Raw genomic sequence first — 27,894 nt, 5'->3', positions numbered from 1 at the left:
TCGTTCTTCAACCACACAAGCACTTTGCGACCAATGATATTTTCATTTTTTAATTTATATTCCTTTATTAAACCCAGACCTTGTGTCTTCCAAGGATATTCTTCACATTTTTCCTGGTCTTTGGACTTACTCTGCTTGCTCTTTCTTTAGTTTATCCTCACCGCACTTCATTTGTCAATCATGGCTGTCTCGTTTGGCGAGGAAAAATTTTACTCCTTAGGGATATATATTAGTTCTATCAAAGTTTATTTCCTTTTTTTGAACTCCTACTGCTCATTACAGTTTTACTACAATGAAGCTTTGACCAGTATGCTGTCATCTGTTAACCTAAATGCTTAACCATAGCAGTGTTAAATTTCTCTTTCTAAACCTAACATTAATTATAATGATTGAATTTATTAATCTAACAGAAAAAACATTTGGAAATCCGACCCTTTGCAAAATCTGATATGTCTCGTGTTCTTAATTACAAAAGATGGAGAAGCAAATAAATTGAGAGGGAGCCCCAGTGTAGGAGCAACTCGACAAGAGGCTTATGACTTGATACTAATATACTACAGACTATCACAGTAATATTATCCTACTAGCATTAAAAAGTTAAAAAAGGAATTAATTTTATAATAAGTTTAATAGTTTAAAAAAGACATGCACAACAGGAAGATATATAAGCAGCTGCATCATATTCTAGAAATACAAATATACAGGACCTCAAGCGATATATACAGTGCATAATTTTCACAATGTACAAATACTTAATATGAAATTTTAATCTCTAAATAGCTGATATTGCATTGTGGAAATTGTGCAAAATAATTTGGCTGTTAGGGTAGACCACACTATACATTCTGTAATTTTGACTGACAATGCCTTCTATTTCAATGATGTTAAATTATGAAGTCTGAGTAATAAACTAAACTTTGTATCTTCACAAAAAATATAAAATGTCTGTTCCCTATCTTACAAAAAATAGAATGAGATCCTGACTTTGGTGAACCACTGACTTTCTCATTTTCCTTCCCTACCATTAACATATGAAGCTTGGCAAATAGAATTTGTATACTCCAACCAAGGATTAAAGAGTATAGAGTGCACCTGCAGGCATGGCATTTTAAATTTCATAATGCCAAATGTTTGGCAATGTGCAGAAAAATTCCTATAGTTCATCACATATACGTGATTAGTTGTACCAAAACATAACATTTTTTAAAAATGTAAATTACTAAAGTACACACACAGGCATAATGCTTGACATGAATATTCAGTGTATGCCATGCATATACAGATTGGCTACTTGACAGAAATTTGCATATGAACCTAGACAGAGTACTTAAAAATCAGAAGCATTATTTAAAATAGTTAAGCGATGAAGGTCTCTTCAGAAGCCATTTTCAATATACCAACTTCTTTATGCCATTGTGTAACCATAGCTCCCACAGTGCAATGCAACAAGAATTCGATCCTTCAAGTTCTCTTTGCTGGGATATTCTGGCAATTTTAACATATTGATGCTGAAAGACATTTTTTTTGAAGCAAGCATCATTATTACAAGTCACAATACATTATTTTGGAACAATTAATCTAATAAAACAATATTTACAAAGTAGGCATGTAAGTAATGTGATGAATGCATGAAATAACCTGATATTCTATGTGCTCTTGTGTTATAAAGTCTTAGTCAAGCTATACCATAACAATGAAGGAAATCAAGTCATAAAATGAACTAATCTTCTGGTCATTATTTTATTGAAAAATTGCATACTGCACTCAAAATTTCTGGAATGCTCAAATGATGAAAGTCGCTCCCTTAGAGGAATGCAAACATGGAAAATTATCCCTAAAACACCTGGTACAAAAAGTTAATATTTGATAATATATTGCTGCATTGTTTTGATTACAATTTGCGTATGTTCCACATGCCCAAAGATCACAAGCTGATTTAAAAAGAATAAAACATTAATACACATAAGAAATTGTGTTCCTTCTCTCCAAATGTTTCTTTTCTATTTATAGTTCCAAAAGTGCTCTTTGGTTATCTCACATAAGTGGTAATCATACAAAAAGTTGTAAAGGTGTCTACAGTTCCCTGAAATAGCTCAAAGTAAGATTAGGACTCCAACTTAAACTTGTAAGAACTGATTGAAAGGCATGATGAAAACTCTAAAACATTCTACCCGGAACTAAAATAAACCTCAAGACTTGTATTTCTTGCCTTGTGTTACCCTGATCTGAAGATATTTAATAATGTGTATTCTACAAATATCATAAATATGAATAATTACTGCATTGAAATATCTATTAGCTATTTTAGCCATGTGACAATCCACATGACCAATAAATACTGAGTAATTGAAGTATGTACACATTAAAAGGATACTAAAACTGAAAACAAAATGCAAATACAGTTGAATGTTTCATTTCCTGATGGAACTTGGCTGAACTGTTAAGCAGATTTTACTGGAGAGGTTCTACATGAACTCAGAATTTTGAACACTTCCAGTCCAACAATCAGTACTTTGTGATGTGGATTTACTTTATTTGCATTAATTCTGATGTCTGCATTTGTCTTCCTTCACAGTAATCTAAAGGCTGAAATCTCATGAAATTATCAGCTCCACCTACAGCAAACTGTACAAGGTACAATATTGCATTCCATAACAGATGAATTTGAAGAAAATCTTTGCTTTGCCTCACCTCAGTTTACATAAAGGCATACTATATTTTGTCTTGCATGTGAACTTACATACCAAGTACTGGATGTTGGTAAGAGGTTTGAAGTGTACGGTACAGCAGCTATTGTGAATTTCTGCAACCCACTGCCACCCATGAGATATGCGAAACCACCATGAGGGACTCTAGAGCTTTGAAAATACAAACAGAAATTCATCAATATTTTCAGTAAATAAATGCGCTAACATTGTCATAACAGCTCATAGAAGTATACTTCAGATTAATATAAAAATGTCACTTAAATTTAGAGTATCAGCTATCATTATCCTTATTACCGACGAACAGTGATGAACCCTATTCTTTTAATTTCCAAATTTAGGCACAAAGTCAATAGTAACAGGTAGGACAACAGCTTTTCACTCCAATGGAATTTTAAGAACACCAAAAAGGGGCTTTGTGAAAGGCTACAGAGATATGAAATGATAAAATAACCCTTATCATTCAAACATTATCTTTTCTAGTGAAAGCTTCATAATTAAATGAGCTTTTAATGCTGTTACTCATAATAAATTTGCTTCAACAGGATTTCATCCTCTTATTAGGTGAAAAAACCTTACAAAAGGATTGGTTATCCCTGACTTTTGAATACTCTGCCTTTAGATTTATATGCCCAAAACACTAGGAATTCTTTCCCTAAATCTCTCCATTACTTCTTCCCTTATAGTCCTCATTGAAACCATTCACTTTGTGCCAACTTCTGGTCTTCCATCTGACAATCTCAATGTGCAGCAAATTTTGATTAGTAATGTTCCTATGAAATACTTTGAGTTGTTTTACTATGTTCACAAGTGCCATACCAATATATGAAAACATTAAATGTATTCCAACTTTTGTGGTAGAAGTGAACATCCAGCACACTCATATTTCACAAATCTCCAGACAGAGTCATAGAAACGTACAGCATGGAAACAGACCCTTCTGTCCAACTTGTTCATACTGACCAGATATCCTAAATTAATCTAGTCCCACTTGCCATATCCCTCTAAACCTTCCTATTCATCTACCCATCCAGATGCCTTTCAAATGTTGTAATTGTACCAGCCTTTACCACTTCCTCTGGTAGCTCATTCCACACATGCACCACTCTCTGTGAAAAAGTTGCCCCTTAGGTCTCTCTTAAATCTTTCCCCTCTCACGCTTGTAGAAGTTTACAGCACATAAGGAAACCATTCATCCCATCAGGTCTATGTCAGTTCTTTACTAGGGCAGTCCAAAATTAATCGCACTGCCCTGTTCTTTCTACCTACATCATGCTCTGTTCCAAATCTATCCATTTTGTCCTGAAACAATGATGTCTGCTCCATGGTTCATAAAACAATTTCACCAACTGCATCAGAAATGAATTTGAAAATAAAACATCACATTAAAGTCTACATTGCAGCAGTTTAACTGATTCATCTGGAATAACTCCAATATGGTACTTTGCACCAATAATACAAATTAAAATCACACCTGCAGATCTTCAAATACATTATAGCTTCAGATCAATTTTTTTTTTAAAACAGAGAACATCTTACCTGCCTGTAACAAATTGCAATAATAAAACACATTCTTCTTGGGTAAGTGCTTCCACAACCTCCCAGAACCACTTGAAAAATAAGACAAGATTAACAATGACTTAAAATGTAACTTGCATGCAGAATTTGTGACATAACTGATCATTCACATGTTCATTTTTATCAATACTATAACATACTTCCAGATTCAAATGTTCAAACCACTATTGAGACATACATTGAGACATGTGGGCGGCACGGTGGCACAGTGGTTAGCACTGCTGCCTCACAGCGCCAGAGACCCGGGTTCAATTCCCACCTCACGTGACTGTGTGGAGTTTGCACATTCTCCCCGTGTCTGCGTGGGTTTCCTCCGGGTGCTCCGGTTTCCTCCCACAGTCCAAAGATGTGCAGGTCAGGTGAATTGGCCATGCTAAATTGCCCGTAGTGTTAGGTAAGGGGTAGATGTAGATGTAGGGGTATGGGTGGGTTACGCTTCGGCGGGGCGGGGCGGTGTGGACTTGTTGGGCCGAAGGGCCTGCTTCCACACTGTAAGTAATCTAATCTAATCTAATCTAATCTAATCAAACTTGTGTTCTCTGGAGAACCAGTCCAGTACTATAACTACTACATCATTATAATACCAAAGGCAAAATACCATGGATATGGAAAATACAAACTAAAATGTTGTGAACAGATGGCATTCTGCTTTTTGCTAAACTCACACCAGAGCATTACTTTTGCTTTTCCTTTTCAATTGTTAGAACTGTAACTTTTTCCAGATTTCATAAAAGACTGCAGGCCTGAAACGTTAATCTGTTTGTCTTAACAGATCCTGGACAGCAGCTACAGAGTACTTCCAGCATTTAGTAATGCACCACATGAGTATGATGTATAAGTGAAAACAGCCTGTCTACAGAGTACAAAAGTTGTGCACGGCCATTTGACAAATCGAGAGGAAGTGAGGACTGCAGATGCTGGAGATCAGAGTCAAAAGTGTGGCGCTGGGAATGCACAGCAGGTTAGGCAACATCCGAGGAGGAGAGTCGACATTTCGGGCATGAGCTCTTAATCGGGTATGTCCTGATGAAGAGCTCATGCTCGAAACCCCAATTCTCCTACTCCTTGGATGCTACCTGACCTGCTGTGCTTTTCCAGTGCCACACTTTTGACTCGGACATTTGATAGACCATTCAACTATGAAACCTACCATTGGTATTTTGAATACGGATTAAGAATGCTACTTTACTAAACAGTGACTACACTTCAAACGTACTTCATTACCTTGCAAAGTGCATTCAGATACTTGGTGATCAGAAGTGCTAAATTTTTAACTTGGATTCTTTTCTAAACTGTATTAGAACTTAGAACATTGATTATTCAGACTATTCTTGAATAGAATTCAACCAAGGCTGCAATCGTATAATACAGTCAAATTACTCTATACCACTAGTGATTTATGCACAATCGTAAATACTAAATAATTTCACTATAATCTACAATTGATCAGAAATATAATTGCATGGTTAAGTGGCTTGTTGATGCATTTCTATGTCCAATCTTGTCTTTGATTCTTCTAAAACTATTAGTCATTTCTCAAGTGTGATACAATGCATGAGACAAAAAACTTCAGTTGAAGTCACAAATCAGTGTGGCAAAGTACAAATACAATTTGTCACCAAAGATTTGCAAGGTTTCCAGAATTAAATTTAGATTATCTTTTGATCAGTGAACTAGAGGAACCGCAATTATCTGAACAGCATGGGCGGGGAGCATTTTGTCAGATAATCGAACGCTGGATAACACAGTTTAGCCAAGCATCGGGACCTTGCTGGATTATCCGAAGTTCAGATAATCGAATGCCGGATGATCAAGGTTCCAGTGTAATCTGTTGTACTTTATTGATTATTTGTTTACTACTGTTCATTCTTAAAAGGATTTTTGTTGTGTTGTGTGCATTCTTTGTACAATTTATTTTTCCTGTGATTTCCATTAGGACTCGGTTCTGGCATTGATATAATATTGATGCCTAAATATCAAGGTGAGATGCCCAAGAACTAAGGAACACATATCAAATAGATTCTATTTTAGGTTTTTCATTTTTCTAGCTGATACTAATGATACCTGTATCACCGGGTCATCTTTTTCATAGCCACTTGTGTATTCTGTATTCCGTTTCCAGTCAGCCACATCAATTTCTGGCATCCCAGAGAGGAGCAACTCCTATAGATAAGAGAACAACAGAGATGGATAAGAAATACTTTTAAAAGCATGCCAATTTTATTTCTTGTTGAAATTATTATTCTGGTTCTATTGTAGATTTATTTTTACTCATCTATCCTTTCTTCACACCTGGTTCAATCAACTCCCCAAAGCTATTGCTCTTATCTTTTCTGGTTTCTTTTGCCATTCTCATAGCCTATTCTAATTTAAATCGAAGCCAATTTGTTTGACATTCTTTCTCGAGTCTGCAGTATCACTGATCTCCAGAAACCTGCATTCTGTAGTTGGTTTTGATCAATTGCAACTGTCCTGAAAAGCTTTTAATTTTAGTTAATTGGGCTTCAATTGTCCATAGACTGGCACACTTAGGAAAACTGGTGTTTTCAACTTCAAAGTGGAAGGAATGTTTCTAACAGGCTGAATGTGCAGACCACAAAAGCTCAGTAATCAAGCTACAAGTTGCAAAAATAACCACTGTTCAAAAGGCCCAACTACATTTAGTTAGTTGCAAAATAAAATTTATTTCAATTAGAGGCTAACTAGACTATCCACTGTTTTCACTGTGCCTGTATTTGTTAATCTAGTGCTAAAGAGATGCAAACTGATGTTTAAATTCCCCCCAATTTATTGTGTGCATGAACTACTGTGTTCAGAGGACAATTAAGAATCAAATCATATTGCTTTGTATATGAAGTCACATATGCGCCAAAATACAAAAACTGTTCCTTACTCCTTGCTAGTCAGTGGAAGAATGAATTTTTTGCCCAATTCTCAGACATGACTTTGGTGTTTAGACCATTTAACTAGGAACAGAAAATAAAGTGAAACTTTGAGCCTCAACATTCCATTCTAGAAAAGGACCCAAGGGGTTTGAAAGGGGAACAAGCTGTATCTATAGAGGACGCAAACTTGCATCCATTCTCCAAAAGAACGCAACACAAATCAACATACCCCAATCCACAACAAACCCAAATCAGGAAAATAAAATAAATGGGCTACTTAAATGCTCAGATTGTTGTTTTCTCCCCATCATATTATGGTTTCCAATCCTACATCAAGTATTCAATATTTGAAAACATTTTATTAAAATCCCTTTATTGTTTTAAAGGGAAAAAACTGCAAATAATTCAACCAAGGTCAGAATTCAACGGAAATAGAGACTCTCATCTATTGAAATTTCTTGACCATATCTCTGTATTGCTTAATGAATCCTCAAAAGCACATTTTACATAGGAAGCAGCTAACAATTTCATTAAAAGATCTAAATAAAATAGATAAAAGAACTTGCTATTGGGCTGCAGAGATCAGAAAATATGAAACTTGAACTTAGCAAAAAAAAAATTTGGGTCTGCTATTATGAGAAAATTGTTAATGGGGAATAAGGAAGTGGCATAAAAACTAGAGGAAAGTACTAAAATAAATCTGAGAAATAATGAAGAATCGATGGGCTAATGTGAATGAGGAACTGCATTAGTAATTAATTTTAAAACTATTGGAGAAATTTAATGGGACTTAAAGTATATAAATCCCTTCGACCTGATTGTCTGTAATGCAGAGTATGTCCTTTTTATTCAGTATTCACTCGTGGGACATGGGAATCATTGGTTTGTCAGCATTTGTTGCCAATCCCTAGATGCCATTGAGAAGGTGATGGTGAGCTGCCTTCTCGAACTGTACTCTATGTGCTGCACCCCACAATGTTGTTAATGATTTTGATCCAGTGACAGGAGAGGAATAGTGACATCTAAGTCAGGATAGCGAGTAGCTTGGCGAGGTATGTACAGGCAGTGTATCTACTGCCCTTGTCCTTCCAGATAGATCATGGCTTTGGAATATGCTTTGAGGATTTAATGGAACTTCTGCAATGCATCTTGTAGATCTTACTGCTACTGAATTTCAGTGGAGGAGGGAGTGGATGATTATGGACGTGGTGCCAATCAACCTGGTGTCAAGTCTCTTACGTGTTGCTGGGAGCTGCACTCACCCAGGCATGTGAGGTGTCAGGTGGTGAGTTGCTTGCTGCAGTATTCCTGGCCTCTGACCTGCCTTTCTAGTCACCATATTTATGGCAACATCATTGAATGTCAAGAAATCATGGTTAGACTGCTTCTCATTAAGGACGGGCATCATCTGGTATTTGTGTGGCATGAATGTTACATTTTGCTTTTCAGCTCAAGAAATAATTAGTTGTAGAAATGGTGGATGCGGGATGCATTTTCTGAACTTTGGAATGGTTCTTGCAGTTTGGAAGTTGGAAAATATAACACTATGCAGTGAGGACGGACTGAGAAAATAGAGAACTGCAGACCTTTACTATTACATTAACAGTCATAGGGAAAAAGACAGAAATTTATAAAACGTGATAATTGAGAAATTTAGAAAATAATGGTAGTATTGGGCAAAATTAACATGGATTTATGAATGGAAAGTCATGCCTGACAATCTTATTAGATTAGATTAAATTACTTACAGTGTGGAAACAGGCCATTCGGCCCAACAAGTCCACACCGCCCCCCTGAAGCGAACCCACCCATACCCGTAACCTAACACTACGGGCAATATAGCATGGCCAATTCACCTGACCTGCACATCTTTGGACTGTGGGAGGAAACCGGAGCAACCAGAGGAAACCCACGCAGACACGGGGAGAACGTGCAAACTCCACACAGTTAGTCACGTGAGGCGGGAATTGAACCTGGGTCTCTGGCGCTGAGAGGCAGCAGTGCTAACCACTGTGCCGCCCACAAATATATTGGAGGTAAAAAAACTCCCCCTCCGCCTCTGCTGAGGACTCCTGGGCCTCCTTCACCGCCGCTCCCTCACCATCAGACGCCTGGAGGAAGAACACCTCATCTTCCGCCTCGGAACACTTCAACCCCAGGGCATCAATGTGGACTTTAACAGTTTCCTCATTTCCCCTTCCCCCACCTCATCCTAGTTCCAAATTTCCAGCTCAGCACTGTCCCCATGACTTGTCCGGACTTGTCCTACTTGCCTATCTCCTTTTCCACCTATCCACTCCACCCTCTCCTCCCTGACCTATCACCTTCATCCCCTCCCCCACTCACCTATTGTACTCTATGCTACTTTCTCCCCACCCCCACCCTCCTCTAGCTTATCTCTCCATGCTTCAGGCTCACTGCCTTTATTCCTGATGAAGGGCTTTTGCCCGAAACGTCGATTTCAAAGCTCCTTGGATGCTGCCTGAACTGCTGTGCTCTTCCAGCACCACTAATCCAGAATCTTTTTTGAGGATGTAACTGGCAGAATACATAGGAGATATTACTAGCATGGATTGCAATCTGATTAATGAACAAAAAGGTACAGCAGGAATAATTGGGTAATTTTCAGGTTGGCAAGCTTAACTAGTGGTGTACCACAGGGATGAATGCTTTGGGCAGATGATGAACTAAGTGGCAGAGGGAGTTGAGAGGATCCAAGGAGGCTTAAAGACTAAGTTAATGGGCAAACATTTGGCAGATAGTGTGGAGAAATGTGGGATTATCCACTTCAATAGGAAAAATGAAATACAGCATATGGACGTAAGTGGAGAGAGAGTGGGAAGTGTTGAATTTCAAAGGACTGGATCCCTGGAGGGGTCATAAGCTATTGCAAGTTGACATGCAGGTACAGTGAGCACTTAAGGTGACAATGGGACATTTGCCTTTCTCACAAGAGGGTTTGACAAAAGCAGCAAAAATGTCTCATTGCAATTACAGAAAACCTTGTTGAGACCACAAATGGAGCACTGTGTCCAGTTTTGGTATGTCTTTACTCAACAATAGAAACACTTACCAGAGAGGGAATGCAACAAGGAGGTATTACGCTCTCAGGAAGGATGAAATAGACTTTACCTTTATTCCCCAAGAGGTGATCTTATTTAAACATACAAAATTCTTCTAGGGATTAACAAGGTAATAGTTCAACAGGTTTATTTGCAAGCACTAGCTTTCGAGGCACAGCCTCTTCACGGGTGTTGTGGGACATGACCATATCAGACAGAATTTACAGCAAAAGGGTTACAGTGTCACGGAGTTGTAATGATATATTAAACAACTTCAGTTAAAAATCACACACCAGGTTATAGCTCTTAAAGGTAAAATCTGTACCAATATTGAGTCAATTCTATTTCTAAAGTGGGGCTTACAGAATCTTATATGGATTTATGCAGTTTTTGAGCAAAATAAAATGTAATTCTGCGCACACAAATTCACCCCATAACCTTATGTGTGTGCACGGACAGGAGAGACAGAGTGGGGGTGAGTACATATGGAAGTGTGCGTGTATGTGTGTAAGTTTTGTCAAGTATGTGAATGTGCAGGAGTGTGATGGGTATAAGCTTGTGAGAGGGTGAGTGCGTGTGTGTGCAGATGAGAGCGCCCTTGTGTATGACAGTCTGTGTGAGCATGCCAGTAAGTGCATGCATGAGCACATGCTCGGGCACGTATTTTTTAGCATCTGTCTCATTCTTGGACACATGCATCTCCGTCAAGAATGGGCACCTCAGCACCTCACTTGGCTGCAAACCCATGAATAACCACACAATGCTGTGTGATTCTCCAGCTTCCAACCAAAACATATTAAAACAAGAGGAGGAATGTGATAGACACCTGAAGGTGCTCAAGAATGCCCTCGTAAGAGCAGGATACGATGCTCAACTTGTCAACCACCAGTTTTGACGTGCCACAGCAAGAAACCGCAATGAACTCCTCAGGAGACATGGGCTGCAACTGATAGGGTACCCTTCATTGTCCAGTACTTCCCAGGAGCTGAAAAACTACACCATGTTCTTTGCAGCCTGCAACACATTATCAATGTAGAGAAGCACCTTGCCAAAATCTTCCCTACGCCTCCACAACAACCACCAAACCTCAAATAGATCAATGCACACAGATAACTGCCCAGCCTTCAGGACAACATTGACCACAACACCATATAACCCTGTCATGACAGCCACTGCAAGACGTGTCAGAGTGTCAACACTGATACCACCAAGACACGTGGAGACACCTTCCACCATATACATGGCAGTACTCATGTTTCTTGGCCAACATTGTCTATCTCATACGCTGCAGGCAAGGATGCCTTGAGGCTTGGTACATTGACAAGACTGAACAGACACTACAATGAATGGACATTGCGCAATGATCACCAGACAGGACTGTTCCCTCCCTGTTGGGGAACATTTCAGCAGTCCGGACATATGGCCTCTGATCTCCAGGTGAGTATGCTCCAAGGCAAATTTTGGGACAAGTAACAACACAAAGTGGCCAAGCAGAAACTGATAGCCAAGTTGAATACCCATAAGTAAGGCTTCAACCGAGACCTTGGGTTCATGTCACACTACAGGTGATTCCACTGCAACACACACACACACACACACACACACACACACACACACACACACACACACACACACACACACACACACACACACCCCAATGTCTCTCCTGCACGTGCAGAATTACATTCTATTTTGTTCAAAAACTGCAGAAATCCATGTAAGATTCTGAAAGCCTCACTTTAGAATTAGAATTGACTCAACATTGGTACAGATTTTACCTTTACACATTTCATGCATTGTCTGAATTGAGATGACACCTATTGTTAGATGAACTGACACTATCTTGAGAATGTAATTCTGGGATTTACATAAAGAATCTAAACCACCATTTCCCATTCTAAAAGATGAAAGACAATTTAAATTTGTTTAAGAACTATAACCTGGTGTTGTGTGATTTTTAACTAAAGTTGTTTAATGTATCATTACAACTCCATAACACTAACTCTTTTGCTATAAATTCTGTGTAATTTGGCCATGTTCCACAACCACCTGACCAAGAGGCAGCACCATGAAAGGTAGTGCTTTCAATTAAACCTGTTGGACTATTACCTGGTGTTGTGGGATTTTTAAACTTTGTCCTCCCCAGTCCAGCACTGGCAGCTCCAAATCAAGAAAGATGTAGGAAGACTCATGAGGGTGACGTAGATCAAAAGGTCTGAGGTTATTCGGAATAAGGAAAGACAATCTCAAGATAAGGAGTAGGCCATTTAGAACTGTGAGAAGGTTATGTTCCTTTCCTTTGGGGTGGTGAAACTTTGGAATATTCTGTCCCAGAGGACTGTTGAAGCTCAGTTTTTGAGTATGTTCAAGATTGAGACTGAGATTTTTGCGTGTGGTTTTGTGGTGGATATATCAAGGAAAACAGGGATAATGTTCAAGTTGAAGAGCAGCAATGATTTCATTAAATTGTGGAGCATGTTCAGAAGGCTGACTGATCCTATTTCTTACTTTGTTATGTAAGCCAACTTGTTGACTTTATTGCAGCCAAATGATACGGCAAATATGAAGGAAATCCTGCCCTTCATGGTGCAGCATAAACAAGTACAGCCTATTATAAAATCTCAGTTTTTAAACACAACCATTAGTTGCGTGGTCACCTGTACTGATACCAACCTTTTACTTCAAATCTATTCAATTAACTGAAATTGAATTTTTCAGCTGCCCACATTGAATTTCGACTCACATTAGGTTCATTGGATCAGGTCTCTGATTGTTAGCCCAGTATTTTAACTGATGTGCTACTTTACTCTCCAATATCATTGCGTTTATTTGTTTGGTTTCTTCAGAGAGAAATTACAGGGAGGCTATATGTGTTGCTTTCCACATTGGCTGAAACAACTTAATATTGATCACCCTAAACAATTAACTTGACTAAAATACAGATCAGTTAAAAATCTGTGCAAATTCAGAAACATCATGCTTTCTAACCTAATTATAAAATACATTTTCAATTCTAACAAAAATATGGAAATTCTGCATGTTATATTGAGCAACCACTTCAGAACTATGATCGTTCCTCATTTCTAAGATGTTCTATCCTACACTCATTGCACATTTTTAAATCAGCACCAACATTCAGTGTGCTGTGTATACTAGAGTTCTTACCAGCTCATATTCGTCAAAAAGCTGAATGAGAGAGGGTGGAATGAACAGATGGAAGCCTTGCAGAAATGCATTTATCTGGGGTTGAATAGCACGAGTCATTCGTAATTCAGTGACAAGTTGGACATATTCATCCTGAAAAGAAAGTTAGCCATTTAATCTTCAAACATTCACAATTTTACCAAAATATTTAACAGAATGAAATAATAGATGCAAATATTTCTACATATTTAAATGTGTTAAGTAAATTAGAAGTTCTTGTAATTTATTTAAAAAACTTCTGGAAAGGGAGGGAAACAATTTACCAAAAACTTTATTTCAAAAGCACTTTTAAAATGGCACCTATTGAAATTCTGAATTACTCAATTTCACATAATAATGTCTATTGAAACATTAGCATGACAGCCTCAAAGCTTTGGAAACTTAACATTCACACATTATTTAGCTGCTGCTTCATTCTATTACAATTAGCAGGAGGAAGCAAATAAATGCACTGCAGCTGATTTTGCGGACAATGCTGAAATAGGTAGAACGGCAGGTTGTAAAAGAGATACATATAGTTTACAGAGCGATATTGATAAATTAAATAAATGGACAAAATATTAGGAAGGGGAGTATAACATGGAAAAATGCATAGTTTTCCATTTTGGAAGGGATAAAAAAAGGTGTATTATTTAAAATAGAGAAAAACTGCAGAAAGTTGTACACAAAGGGACTTGGGGTACTTATGCACGAAACACAAAGCTAGCACACAGACAGCAGACAATTAGAAAGACCTAATGGAATTGTGGCTCTTATTTCAAGGAGTTGGAATATAAGAGTAGGGAAGTCTTACTGCAATTGCACAGGGTGCTGGTGAGACCACATATGGAATGCTGTGAGCAGTTTTGGTCCCTTTATTTAAAGAAGGATATTGCTTCATTTGAGGACATTCAGAAAAAGTTCACGAGGTTGACACCTGTAGGGAGGGATTGCCTTATGAGCAAAGGCTAAATAGGTTGGGACTCTACTCATTAAAGTTTCGAAGAATGAGAGGTGATCTCATTGAAAGGATTCTTCAGGGCTTGACAGGGTAAATGCTGACAGGAAGTTTCCCCTCATGGGAGGCCAGAGGACCAGAGGGCATGATCTCAGAATAAAGGGAAATCAAGGGCAGGAAGGTGGACATGACAAATATCAGAACAGACTAGAAGGGCCAAATAGTCTACTCCTGTTCCTATTTCTTCGGCTACCTGCCATTTTATTTCTGGATAAATCCTCATCAGAGCAGAAAGACTCAATGGTAGCAGTGAATTAAAAGGGCAGCCAATAAAATAGTCCAGAACCGGTGAAGTACAGGAATTATCAAATTATGGACCAAGATATGTGCAGGGATGGTGGACAAAGGACAGGATCTGGTGAGAGGGAGGAGAAGGCTATCATTCAATCAAGGATCATCAATACATCTGTGAAAACTCCCTTTGCTCAGTAGCACTTCTAATTGTAGTAGTATTTAAAAAGGAACAAATTTATAGTTTTACTAGAAACAGCAAACACAAGAAATCTTCCTAAAAACACATCAATTCTGAGATATAAATGACAATAGGAATTCTTAACAGTTTGGCAAAATACTTGTGTATACATGTAGCCCTCACTTTAATGATTAAAGCACAATTAATTTCTCTGCGCTCCACCAATTGAACAAATTGAGATTTCTGGATTTTAACTGCTCCACCAACAGCAGTTATGCTTTTGGTTGCCAAAGCCCTGAACTTCTCTGCATGGATCCCTTTGTTCTGTCTTTTTACTAAAGATGCTCCTTGAAACATACTTTCCACTAAGCTTTGGTCTTTTTTTTAAAAAATTCCTTCACAGCATGTGGGCATTGCTGGCTAGATCAGCATTTATTGTTCATCCCTAGTAGGCTGGAGAATAGTTAACAACCAACTACATTGCTGTGGGTCTGGAGTCACATTTAGGCTAGAGCAGGTGAGGACAGCAGATTTCCTTCCCAAACCCCCACCCTGCCAATTCCTCATACATCACTGTTGGGGTATTCAGCTTCCAGTTCAAACTGAGCTGGAGAAAGTGCAAAAGCAATTTACAAGAATGGTTCCAGGAATTATAAACTTCACTGGAGGATAGATTGAATATATTAGGACTAATCTTGAAAAGAAAAAGATTTTAATTAAAACTAGATTTAATAGAGGTTTGCAAAATCATGAAAAGGTTTGGCAAGAGTAGATAGGGGAAGCTGTTCCCACTCAAAAGGAATATGAAGAGGGCAAAGAGTTAAGGTGATGTGCAAAAGCAGCAATGGACCAAATGGTGTCCTTCTGTGCCATAACAATTCAGGGATCCGGTCATTGTGAACATATTGGTGGGTATTCTCAGTGCAAATAAGGGACTTAATCTCAAGGACTGTATGGTGGTCACTGCTATTAATATCATGGACAACTGGATAGATTTGCAGTGATGACAATGGCAAGTAGGCTTTTCCCCACTGGATACTGCGTCATGTCACAGGCACAGCTTAGCAACTCTACTTTAGGCCTCAGCCTGCTCGATCATTTTGGTGCCACTGTGCCATTCTTGGTGATGGACATTCAAGTCCCTCAAGAAGGGGGGAGGCTGGTAAACTAGAGAACAGCTAACATTTGATTAATTATAAAACTAATAGGTCACATATGTAACTTGTGGCAAGTCACTGCATTTTAGAATGCCTGGTTGTGGTCTGTGAAAACAATTTGATAAGTCCTTTCCAAGTCTGATCAACTTTCCACAAATATCCTGAGCTCTCAACCTGCAGATTCTCAAACATTTCTCCTCATTCAGAAGGTACCTTCTAGAATGAGTATGCTTTGATAATAATCCAAATCTTTGTTAGAATACTTCAAACAAGTAAAAGTAAACCAATAAATGGCAGATCTGTACATATGGAAGAGTAGAGATACATTGCATTTCATGCCGCCAACATGCCAATCAACAAGCTTATTCTTCATTTGGATGAAGCAGAGGGAAGGCAAGTTGTGCTCATGGCCATAGGGTGATGGGGTTAGGAGAGAAGATGACTTTTAGAAACCCTGACACTTCATTAGCTGTTCTGCACCCACCAGTTGCCTAAAATATAGCATGTAGAACATATGGCTTTTCTAAATTTAATATTCGTTCCTTAGGCAGTGTAAGGCTCCATTTATATGCAAAAGAAACCTAGTAAAGATTGTCACATATCTAATTCTGAAATCAATGCTTCAGAAGTGACCCTACATTATATCAATATCAACATGTTGTGTTTGGAATCAGCCGAAGAGATTGCAGTTTTGTCCAGACAATAATTCTTCTTTCCTCAGTTTTTACTTTTGTGATCCCAACTAATGGCACTACTCAACAAGTCAGAATTCAGAGTAAATCTGAGCTAGATTGATTTTTTTTTTGTTTAGTTAGTTCATATGGTATTTAGTCGCCTAGAGACACCACACAAAGTTCCAGTACATAAGAAACAAACGACAGGCAAAAGTAGACATTGGGCCACTTCAAACTGATGCAGGGAGCCTAGTGATGGGAGATAAGGAAATAGCAGGAGAACTTAACAAGTACTTTGCGTCAGTTTTCACAGTGGAAGACATGAGTAATATCCCAAAAATTAAAGGGTGTCACGGGGCTGAGTTGAGTATGGTTGCCATTACGAAAGAGATAGTGCTAGAAAAGTTAAAAAGTCTTAAAATTGATAAATCTCCTGGCCCCGATGGGATACACCCTAGAGTTCTGAGAGAGGTTGCTGAGGAAATAGCAGAGGCATTGGTTGAGATCTTTCAAGAGTCACTGGAGTCAGGAAAGGTCCCGGATGATTGGAAGATGGCTGTAGTAAGCCCCTTGTTCAAGAAAGGATCAAGGCAAAAGATGGAAAATTATAGGCCAATCAGCTTAACCTCGGTTGTTGGTAAAATTCTAGAATTCATCATTAAGGATGAGGTTTCTAAATTCTTGGAAGAGCAGAGTCTGATTAGAACAAGTCAGCATGGATTTAGTAAAGGGAGGTCATGCCTGACAAACCTGTTGGAATTTTTTGAAGAGGTAACAAGTAGGTTAGACCAGGGAAACCCAGTGGATGTGGTCTATCTAGACTTTCAAAAGGCCTTTGATAAGGTGCCACACGGGAGGCTGCTGAGCAAGGTGAGGGCCCATGGTGTTCGAGGTGAGCTGCTGGGATGGATTGAGGATTGGCTATCTAACAGAAGGCAGAGAGTTGGGATAAAAGGTTCTTTTTCAGAATGGCAGCCGGTGACGAGCGGTGTCCCGCAGGGTTCGGTGCTGGGGCCACAGCTGTTCGCATTATATATTAATGATTTGGATGAGGGAACCGGGGGCATTCTAGCGAAGTTTGCCGATGATACGAAGTTAGGTGGACAGGCAGGTAGTACTGAGGAAGTGGGGAGGCTACAGAAGGATCTAGACAGGTTGGGAGAGTGGTCCAGGAAATGGCTGATGGAATTTAACGTGAGCAAGTGCGAGGTCTTGCACTTTGGCAAAAAGAATAAAAGCATGGACTACTTTCTAAATGGTGAGAAACTTAATAAAGCCAAAGCACAAAGGGATCCGGGAGTGCTAGTCGAGGATTCTCTAAAGGTAAACATGCAGGTTGAGTCTGTGATTAAGAAAGCGAATGCAATGTTGTCTCTTATCTCAAGAGGGTTGGAATATAAAAGCAGAGATGTACTACTAAGACTTTATAAAGCTCTGATTAGGCCCCATTTGGAGTACTGTGTCCAGTTTTGGTCCCCACACCTCAGGAAGGACATACTGGCACTGGAACGTGTCCAGCGGAGATTCACACGGATGATCCCTGGAATGACAGGTCTAGCATATGAGGAACGGCTGAGGATACTGGGATTGTATTCGTTGGAGTTTAGAAGATTAAGGGGAGATCTAATAGAGACGTACAAAATAATACATGGTTTTGAAAAGGTGGATGCTAGAAAATTGTTTCTGTTAGGCGAGGAGACTAGGACCCGTGGACACAGCCTTAGAATTAGAGGGGGTCATTTCAGAACGGAAATGCGGAGACATTTCTTCAGCCAGAGAGTGGTGGGCCTGTGGAATTCATTGCAACGGAGTGCAGTGGAAGCCGGGACGCTAAATGTCTTCAAGGCCGAGATTGATAGGTTCTTGTTGTCTAGAGGAATTAAGGGCTACAGGGAGAACGCTGGCAAGTGGAGCTGAAATGCGCATCAGCCATGATTGAATGGCGGAGTGGACTCGATGGGCCGAATGGCCTTACTTCCACTCCTATGTCTTATGGTCTTATGGTCTTATTTACTTTAACAGAACAAAAGTCAATTACACAAAATAAATTTTAAAACAAACAAGCTGGTCTTTAGAATTTTACACAAAATGTATTATGATGCATTTATATTTTCCAATTTCAGGCCATTTAGTCAAGATCACAAAATAGTGCCTTTTTTGAAAACATTGTCTTTTGAATATTAATAATATTTAACTAAATTAGATCAATCTAAAGCACAGATAGAGAGCAATGTATCAGAAGGACAAAGTATTTGACTAAAAAAGGTCATTTAGTATTCTTTGGTGTTGTCTCAATTCCTGTACCAAAATACGCTTGACTACAAGTAATGTTAATCATAACTAATTGTAATGCATACTTTTGCTAAAATCCAGATGTATTAAGAATCATATTGAAAATGGCATAGCATTTAACACATTTTTAGATCTAGTAACTGTGAAACTGATATATAGAAACAATGCTTCTGGTGCTGTATGACAGATAGCATTAAACCTAATTATTAATGTGCTATCAGGCAGACAATATTGCCATCCTTTTTAAACACCACCTTTAATTGAAACTACATATGAAGGCACTGACTAAGGTCAGCTGCAGTGCACCACAGGATTTCTAAAACACAGTATACGCTGCCTAATGGAAAGGCTTGCTCAGCTGGAATTCTAATTCCACTTTCGAACAAAAGAGTCACTGGACCTCAGTGCCAAACCTCTCATATGAAAAGGGGCTGTTTAAATAATATAGCAGGGAAAAGATTATAAAGATTAACTTACCTTATTTTCCTGGGTGACAAGTATACTTATTCCCCCAGGTTTCAAAGGCACCTCTTCCATTGCACCAAATACATCAGTCTCAACAGAAAAAGTAAGTTCTAGGCCAAGATCACTAATATCATTGTCCAGAATCCACTGAAGATTTTTAGCATACTCAGGATCAATGGAGGCCACATCCTGATAGTTTACAGGGATACCTGAAAAACATGTGTGGACATCAGAAAACACATGTAGCACAGGTGCTGCAGGGATTTAATGCAAGTATTTTAAAGGCTAAGCAATAAATATATTAAAATATATAACAAAAAGCAATAAATATTTTAAATATATAACAAAAACCAAATCATTGTGTATACACAAGCCAGAAGACCACACCTGCAGCCACTAATGGGACTAAGTTAACTGAAGATTTCTGGGTTTTCCCCCCCAATAAAACTAGATTTACAGAAATAGATGCTTCTTTGTTTTCATCTTGCCTTGCTAGCTATTCTTGTAAACGCACCTAGTTTCATTTCCATAGTCTTTATCCTTTTACCTTTTCAAATGCAAAGAAAAAGGGAACAAAGTGGGAACAGAGAGTGGGGGTAGGGAGGTGTAGGGAAACAATGAGGGACAAAGGAAGAAAGATAACAATCTTAAATTGGACACAGTCGCAGGATAGGAATTTGATAATTTCTCCTCATTTAAGTTCTAAATTAAGGGGTTTGTGAATTTTTGGATTTGTCCACCAAAGGGTTGTAGATCAAGGGATATAGGGACTAGGGAGTAAGCGCTGAGAGCCATAGATTCACCTCCTGATCCTATTTTATATTTAGTCAAAACATTTTATTTCTTCATTCTGATTTCAAAGGACATAATTTTCCTGTATTCCCTTATATCACATTTTCCTTCCATCTCCCAGCATCCCTCTAGACCAAAGTCTTAAAAATGAACCATCTGTAGCACAGTTGATGTACAGCTTTCTCCCACTTCAAATGTTACTATAGGAAACCAAAGAAAAATTGCACAAATCAAAATCTAAAAATGTGTGACTTAAACAATTCTTACCAAGGATATGTTTGTAGAATGAACGTGTGAAGTAGATGTTAACCAACTGTCGGTGGTAAAGTGCCAAACCTAGAATCTGCCCTGCAAACCGAAAATAATTTAGGTGGTCTGGATTCACAGAAGAATTACTGTTAGGCTGGAAGGTAGTTCCTGTAAGAACAGACAAAACTCAGTTTGCACTGCAAGATAACTCAACAACTTTAATTGAAAGTAAGATGGAAAAGATTCCAGTTTTGGATTTTAAGATTTCAGATTGGCTCTGTACATGAAACTATTTCCTGGCAAACCCACAGGGTCACTTACCATCAGCTGACTGAGTGAAAAGCGCGTAGTCTGGATTAATTATCTCACTGGAAAGGATGTCAAACCATTCACGTACCACACCTTGACCCTGAATATAGAGAAAGGAACACAAGACCGAAGGTTACAATACTAATCAATTTAAAAGTATACAGATACTAAAGTTTAGCTGCCCATTCTCCTATCTCTCCCATCTTTGTGTCAAATGTGTTTCACAACCAAATTTATTGCAAAGCTCTCTCAATATCATTTAAAGCTGGTCACTTGGTGTGAATGACAATAACTTGCAAGAGTCTCCCAGTTATTTTGTATCTTCATTTGTGTACTCTCTCCTCCGTTTCACTGACCACGAGGGAATCTACACATCTAAGGCACCAGGAATCCATATTGCACTTCTTCATACCATGTTGCGAGAATAGAAATAAACCGCCACACGAATAGCAAATTTTACCACAAATCTTAAGTGGATTCATTGGAACAAAAGTAAAACAATATTTTTATAGGACTGCAATGACAGCAGTCAGAAGAAACTAATAAGCATTGTGCAGATACATTTCAAGCAATTTCATCTCATTTCAAATTTCTTTTCACTAATGTCTAGCTCCCATTCTTGGCCACCACATAGTGAGCATTCATTTTAAACTTCCATTTGACTTTTTGACATGGTTGACTAAGAAAATCTCTTTGCAGGATTCAAGCGGAATGCAATATAACAACACAAAACAACAATTTGCTCAACAAAAATGTTTTCGTTCACTGATAATGTTGAAAAGTGTTAGCAAAATGGACCTGGGAAAAAAAACACAATTTGGTACGTCTGGTATTACAGAACAAAAATTGTCATTCAAGGGTATCTCAAAAGATCTTCATACCTTCAGAGAATAACCTTTGAATTTTACAGTACTCCTAAATAATTGCAGTATTGATTTAAATATTTTTATATTGCTACCAGCATGATTTGAATCAGTCATGCGTTAATCTCTTCAGAACAATTATTTATCAAGTTTATTTAAAATTATGTAGAGTAACATACCATGCCTTCTTCACCATGAAAACGTACAGCTACACCTTGTTTCAATTTTTCATAGCTTGCTTTTGACACAACTTCACAGCTGCTCTGGAAAATTGAATCTGCAAACACAAAGTCTGTGTGTTATTAAGGTTATTCCTCAACACACAATATACAAAATATAATTCACACAAAGCATTACAAGGTGAGTTTTCATTGCTCTCATACTCTTCTCACCCTTTTCTTCATGTACAAGCCCGATTTTACAAAAGTAATGCAAAATGTCATTGCATTTAGCCCTCTCACTCACTCAGTCAATTCAGACAAGCAGCAAGAGTTCTCCAGTTTCTAATAAATAATTTGAAAGAAGAAAGTCAGCATATAACAATGCAGCGTACTCTCCACTGCTGGCCTAATCATTATTTATGTACGAACTTCTGGCAAATGCATTTTTGCTCTGAAATAGGGAAATTCAGGCACCTGATGTCAGAAATTCCCTACTCCTCAAAATTGTACAATTGCCATCTGACACACCATTCAAACCCAATGAAATGTATGCAGCACCTTTACTTAACTAATACAGAATAAACTCACCAAAACCAAATCTTGTTCATTGAATTGAATCATTTATTATCACATATATTCAATATAAAATACAGTGAAAACTTTATACTGTCACCTTACATAGGCGCCATTCACATTAACTTAGAATAAAACAAAGATAACCTGAAGAGAGTCCAACTTTTTCTTCTTTGCTGTTAGTCTTACTCCAGGCTTCCTAGCCCATGCCATGCCACCATAAGTGGCTGACTCGAGGCTTCACAGGCCAGCCAACTGTCGTCATGCTGCTTCTGAAGACACACTGCCACTCCAGAGCCCATTAAAGTACAAATATTTCTTAATAGCATGGTTAAGTCTTTATTTTTGCCAAACAACCCCTCTGGTATTGAAAATTCATCTTAACTATAGTATTCTATCAGTTCAGGTTTTAATTTTTGCTTGAAATTTTTAAGGAAAAAAGTTTCTTATCTGCCTTTTTTTTGCTAGTTTGATTCTCTGTATCTGATTGGACACCAAATTCAATATTTTAACTAGCATTTGTTACTTCCAAGTCTGCTATTCAGCAATTTTCAATCAAACTATTTGCCTTAGTCACACAACTCTCTACCCTCTACAAAAGTGCTGTGAATTTTAGATGGATTTAAGGAGCAAGTTTCAAAGTGTACAGAAGAGAAGGCATGGTCTGCCTATTGATGATGGATTCAAGAAAACAAAATCTACCGAGTGTGGATAAGAAAGACAAAGGGAATAATATTACAGTTAAATGGTGATGATGTATTTGGCAACTTGAGACTAAACCAGACTATTCACAACCTGGTCTCATATTTGGCTGTTACGAGCTTCTAAACACATTTACAGTCAGTCAGTCAGACGGTCCATTTCCATCTTCATAATATTGGTGGAGTCTGCCCTACTGCAATTCATTGACCACTGAAGTTTCCATTCAAGCTTTTGTCACCTCTCTCCACTGAATTATTTCAACACTCTCAAGGTGGATCTCCCATTCTACCCTCAATAAATTTGAGATCAACCAAAATTCTGCTGTCATTGACCTTTCTCACTCCAAGCCTGTTCTCAATCAAATGCTTTTGCTAATGTACATCAACTTTGGATTAAGCAATGTTTTAATTTTAAATTTTTTAATCTTGGTTTTCAAAATTTATCTATGGCTGCACCCATGCCCACATCTAATCTACTTCAACACTACAATCCTGCAAAATATATGTACTGTACTCACCAATTTACAGCCTCGAGCCTCTCCGATCTTAATCACTCCACCACAAGGAGATCGAGTTTTCAGTTGCCAATGCCCAAATTACAAATCCCTCTCTGTCTCTTTCCTCCTTTAAGAGGTTCCTTAAAAACCTCTGACAAAGCTTTTGACCATTATTTCCTGATGTAGTTCAGTTTATTCATGAGATATTTGTGAAGTACCCAAGAAAGTTTTATTCCACTAAGTCCCTGCTTAACATCAACTCATCTGACATTGTTAATAATGTTGAAGCGAATAAGTGTCAATTACATCGATTTAATATAGTGAATTTCTCTTTAGTATTATACATCACAGACAGTTCTGTGGCCTGCAATTATGTATCATCTTTTCCTCAGTGATCCCATTCCCACTCCCCTAGTCCAGTCTCTCATCACCCTGGTTCAGACTCTAAGGCACCCAGAGTCCATTACACTAATTGGGGATGTTAGTTGCACCTTCAGCACTGCCCTAGCACTGGCTCTGACCTGCCAATCTTACCGTAGACAAAGGGCCCAGATTCGTTCTTGAGCTGCTCTTCACCTGGCCCTGTCAACATTCTGAAGTAGAATCCTGGGCTCCATCTATTGGCAGACATTTTTGGTGCCAGTAGTGTTATCCAGCTGATGCATACACTGCCACTGAATGCAGCCTGGTCAGTCTCTACATTCTGCACTGTAGTCAAGTAACTTTTCGTGTTCTGCTTGATATTGTATTTCTTAGATAATGTGAGAGTTATTTAATTGAGCAAGTTATTTCAACTGAGGGATGCACAGTACTGCCTGTGAATTGTACAGAGTTCGTACTTGTATACTCAATTGAATTCAATTCAGGTAAGTGTGAGGTGATGCATTTTGGAAAGGACAAACAGGGCAAGGAAATACAATGAAGGGTAGGATCCTGGGAAGCACCGAGAGTCAAAGGGTCCTGGATGCTCATGTCCACCAGTCCCTCGAGGTATTAGGGCAAGTGGATAAAGTAGTTAAGGTGGCATACAAAATACTTGCCTTTATTTGTCATGGTACAGAATTTAAGAGCAGGAAGGTAATGCTGGGACCATCTAAAATATTAGTTAGGCAACAGCTACACTACTGCATCCAGTTCTGGTATTCACATTATGAGAGGAATGTGATTGCACTAGACAGGGTGCAGAGGAGATTTACCAAGATGTTGCATGGGTTGGAGAGTTTTAATTATGGAGAGAGATTGGACAGATTAGGATTGCTTCCATTGGAACAGAAGAGATTGAAAAAAGGGATATGATTGAGGTGTATAGATAATGAGGGTTAAAGACAGGGTGGACAGGAAAACTTTCCCCCTGGGTTGAAGGATCAATGACCAGGAAGCACAGATTTAAGGTGAGGAGATGAGGACTTTGTTTTAAAACCAAAATCTGGAATTCATGCCTGGAAGGGTGGTGAGGCAGAAACCCTCATAACATTTTAATAGTACTTAAATGTATACTTGCAATGCCAAGGGATAAAAGGCTATCAGCAAGTGCTGGAAAATGGGATTAGAAAAAGTTAGATGGTGATTTTTAACCAGCACAGACTCCTTTATTGGTCAGAGTATTGAGTACAGGAGTTGGGAGGTCATGTTGCGGCTGTACAGGACATTGGTTAGGCCACTGTTGGAATATTGCGTGCAATTCTGGCCTCCTTCCTAGTTATACAGTCCTAGAGTCATAGAGATGTACAGCATGGAAACAGACCCTTTAGACCAACCTGTCCATGCCGACCAGATATCCCAACCCAATCTAGTCCCACCTGCCAGCACATATCCCTCCAAACCCTTCTTATTCATATACCCATCCAAATGCTTCTTAAAATGTTGCAATTGTACCAGCCTCCACCACATCCTCTGGTAGCTCATTCCATACACGCACCAACCTCTGCGTGAAAAGGTTGCCCCTTAGATCTCTTTTATATCTTTCCCCTCTCACCCTAAACCTATGCCCTCTAATTCTGGACTCTCCGATCCCAGGGAAAAGGCTTTGTCTGTTTACCCTATCCATGCCCCTCAAAAATTTGTAAACCTCTATAAGGTCACCCCTCAGCCTCCGACACTCCAGGGAAAACAGCCCCAGCCTGTTTAGCCTCTCCCTATAGCTCAAATCCTTCAACCCTGGCAACATCCTTGTAAATCTTTTCTGAACGCTTTCAAGTTTCACAACATCTTTCCGATAGGAAGGAGACCAGAATTGCATGCAGTATTCCAACAGTGGCCTAACCAATGTCCTGTACAGCCGCAACATGACCTCCCAACTCCTGTGTTCAATACTCTGACCAATAAAGGAAAGTATACCAAACACCTCCTTCACTATCCTATCTACCTGCGACTCCACTTTCAAGGAGCTATGAACCTGCACTCCAAGGTCTCTTTGTTCAGCTTCATTTCCTAGGACCTTACCATTAAAGGTGTATAAGTCCTGTTAAGATTTGCTTTCACAAAATGCAGCACCTCACATTTATCTAAATTAAACTCCATCTGCCACTTCTCAGCAAATTGGCCCATCTGGTCCAGATCCTGCTGTAATCTGAGGTAACCCTCTTCGCTGTCCACCGCACCTCCAATTTTGGTGTCATCTACAAACTTACTAACTGTACCTCTTACGCCCGCAACCAAATCATTTATGTAAATGACAAAAAGTAGAGGACCCAGCACCGATCCTGGTGGCACTCCATTGATCACAGGCCTCTAGTCTGAAAAACAACCCTCCACCACCACCCTCTGTCTTCTACCTTTGAGCCAGTTCTATATCCAAATGGCTAGTTCTCCCTGTATTCCATGAGATCTAAACTTGCTAATCAGTCTCCCATGGGGAACCTTGTCAAACACCTTACTGAAGTCCATATAGATCACATCTACTGCTCTACCCTCAATCTTCTTTGTTACTTCTTTAAAAAACTCAATCAAGTTTGTGAGACATGATTTCTCCATGTACAAAGCCATGTTGACAATCGCAAATCAGTCCTTGCCTTTCCAAATATATGTACACCCTGTCCCTCAGGATTCCCTCCTACAACTTGCCCAGCACCGAGGTCAGGCTCACCGGTCTATAGTTCCCTGACTTGTCTTGACCACCCTTCTTAAACAGTGGCACCACGTTTGCCAACCTCCAGTCTTCCAGCACCTCACCTGTGACAAGCGATGATACAAATATCTCAGCAAGAGGCCCTGCAATCACTTCTCTAGCTTCCCACTGAGTTCTCGGGTACATCTGATCAGGTCCTGGGGATTTATCCACCTTTAACCATTTCAAAACACCCCACACTTCCTCCTCTGTAATCTGGACATTTTGCAAGATGTCACCATCTATTTCCCGAGAGTCTATATCTTCCATATCCTTTTCCACAGTAAATACTGATGCAAAACATTCATTTAGTATCTCCCCCATTTTCTGTGGCTCCACACAAAGGCTGCCTTGCTGATCTTTGCAGGGCCCTATTGTCTCCCTAGTTACCCTTTTGTCCTTAATATATTTGTAAAAACCCTTTGGATTCTCTTTAATTCTATTTGCCAAAGCGCTCTCATGTTTTGACCTCCTGATTTCCCTTTTAAGTATACTCCTACTACCTTTACACTCTACTAAGAATTCGCTCGATCTATCCGGTCTATACAGAAAATATGCTTCCTTCTTTGTCTTAAGCAAACCCTCAATTTCTTTAGTCATCCAGCATTCCCTATACCTACCAGCCTTCCCTTTCACCCTGACATGAATATACTTTCTCTGGATTCTTGTTCTCTCATTTCTGAAAGCTTCCCATTTCCCAGCTGTCCCTTTACCTGCGAACATCTGCCTCCAAATCAACTTTTGAAAGTTCTTGCCTAATACCGTCAAAATTGGCCTTTCTCCAATTTAGAGCTTCAACATTTAGATCTGGTCTATCCTTTTTAAATCACTATTTTAAAACGAATAGAATTATGGTCGATGGCCCCAAAGTGTTCCCCCACTGACACCTCAGGCACCTGCCCTGCCTTATTTCCCCAAGAGTAGGTCAAGTTTTGCACCTTCTCTAGTAGGTACATCCACTTACTGAGTCAAAAGATTTTCTTGTACACAGTTCAGAAATTCCTCTCCATCTAAACCTTTAACACTATGGCAGTCCCAGTCGATGTTTGGAAAGTCAAAATCCCTGACTATAACTACCCTATTATTTTTACAGATAGCTGAGATCTCCTTACAAATTTTTTTCTCAAGTTCCCTCAATTCCCTCTATAATACAATCCCAATAAGGTGATCATCCTTTTCTTATTCCTCAGTTCCACCCAAATAACTTCTCTG

General features: G+C 39.0%; 1 protein-coding gene across 2 annotated transcripts in view; it reads right to left on the bottom strand.

The window, feature by feature from the left end:
• Positions 1-626: 626 nt before the first annotated feature.
• hace1 (HECT domain and ankyrin repeat containing E3 ubiquitin protein ligase 1) overlaps positions 627-27,894 on the bottom strand; it is a 102,827-nt gene continuing 75,559 nt past the window's right edge. For both annotated transcript variants that reach the window (XM_072553056.1, XM_072553065.1), the window contains 9 exons: positions 21,824-21,921; positions 20,794-20,881; positions 20,491-20,640; positions 19,444-19,640; positions 13,396-13,527; positions 6,348-6,446; positions 4,245-4,315; positions 2,745-2,858; positions 627-1,508 (listed from right to left, as the gene is read on the bottom strand). In XM_072553056.1, coding sequence (XP_072409157.1) covers positions 1,406-1,508; positions 2,745-2,858; positions 4,245-4,315; positions 6,348-6,446; positions 13,396-13,527; positions 19,444-19,640; positions 20,491-20,640; positions 20,794-20,881; positions 21,824-21,921 — 1,052 coding nt within the window. In that variant the 3' untranslated portion in view covers positions 627-1,405. The remainder of the gene's footprint in view (positions 1,509-2,744; positions 2,859-4,244; positions 4,316-6,347; positions 6,447-13,395; positions 13,528-19,443; positions 19,641-20,490; positions 20,641-20,793; positions 20,882-21,823; positions 21,922-27,894) is intronic.

This window comes from Chiloscyllium punctatum, chromosome 3 (genome assembly GCF_047496795.1).
Source record: "Chiloscyllium punctatum isolate Juve2018m chromosome 3, sChiPun1.3, whole genome shotgun sequence".
Classification (NCBI taxonomy): Eukaryota; Metazoa; Chordata; class Chondrichthyes; order Orectolobiformes; family Hemiscylliidae; genus Chiloscyllium; species Chiloscyllium punctatum.
This window is presented reverse-complemented; position numbering and strand designations above follow the sequence as displayed.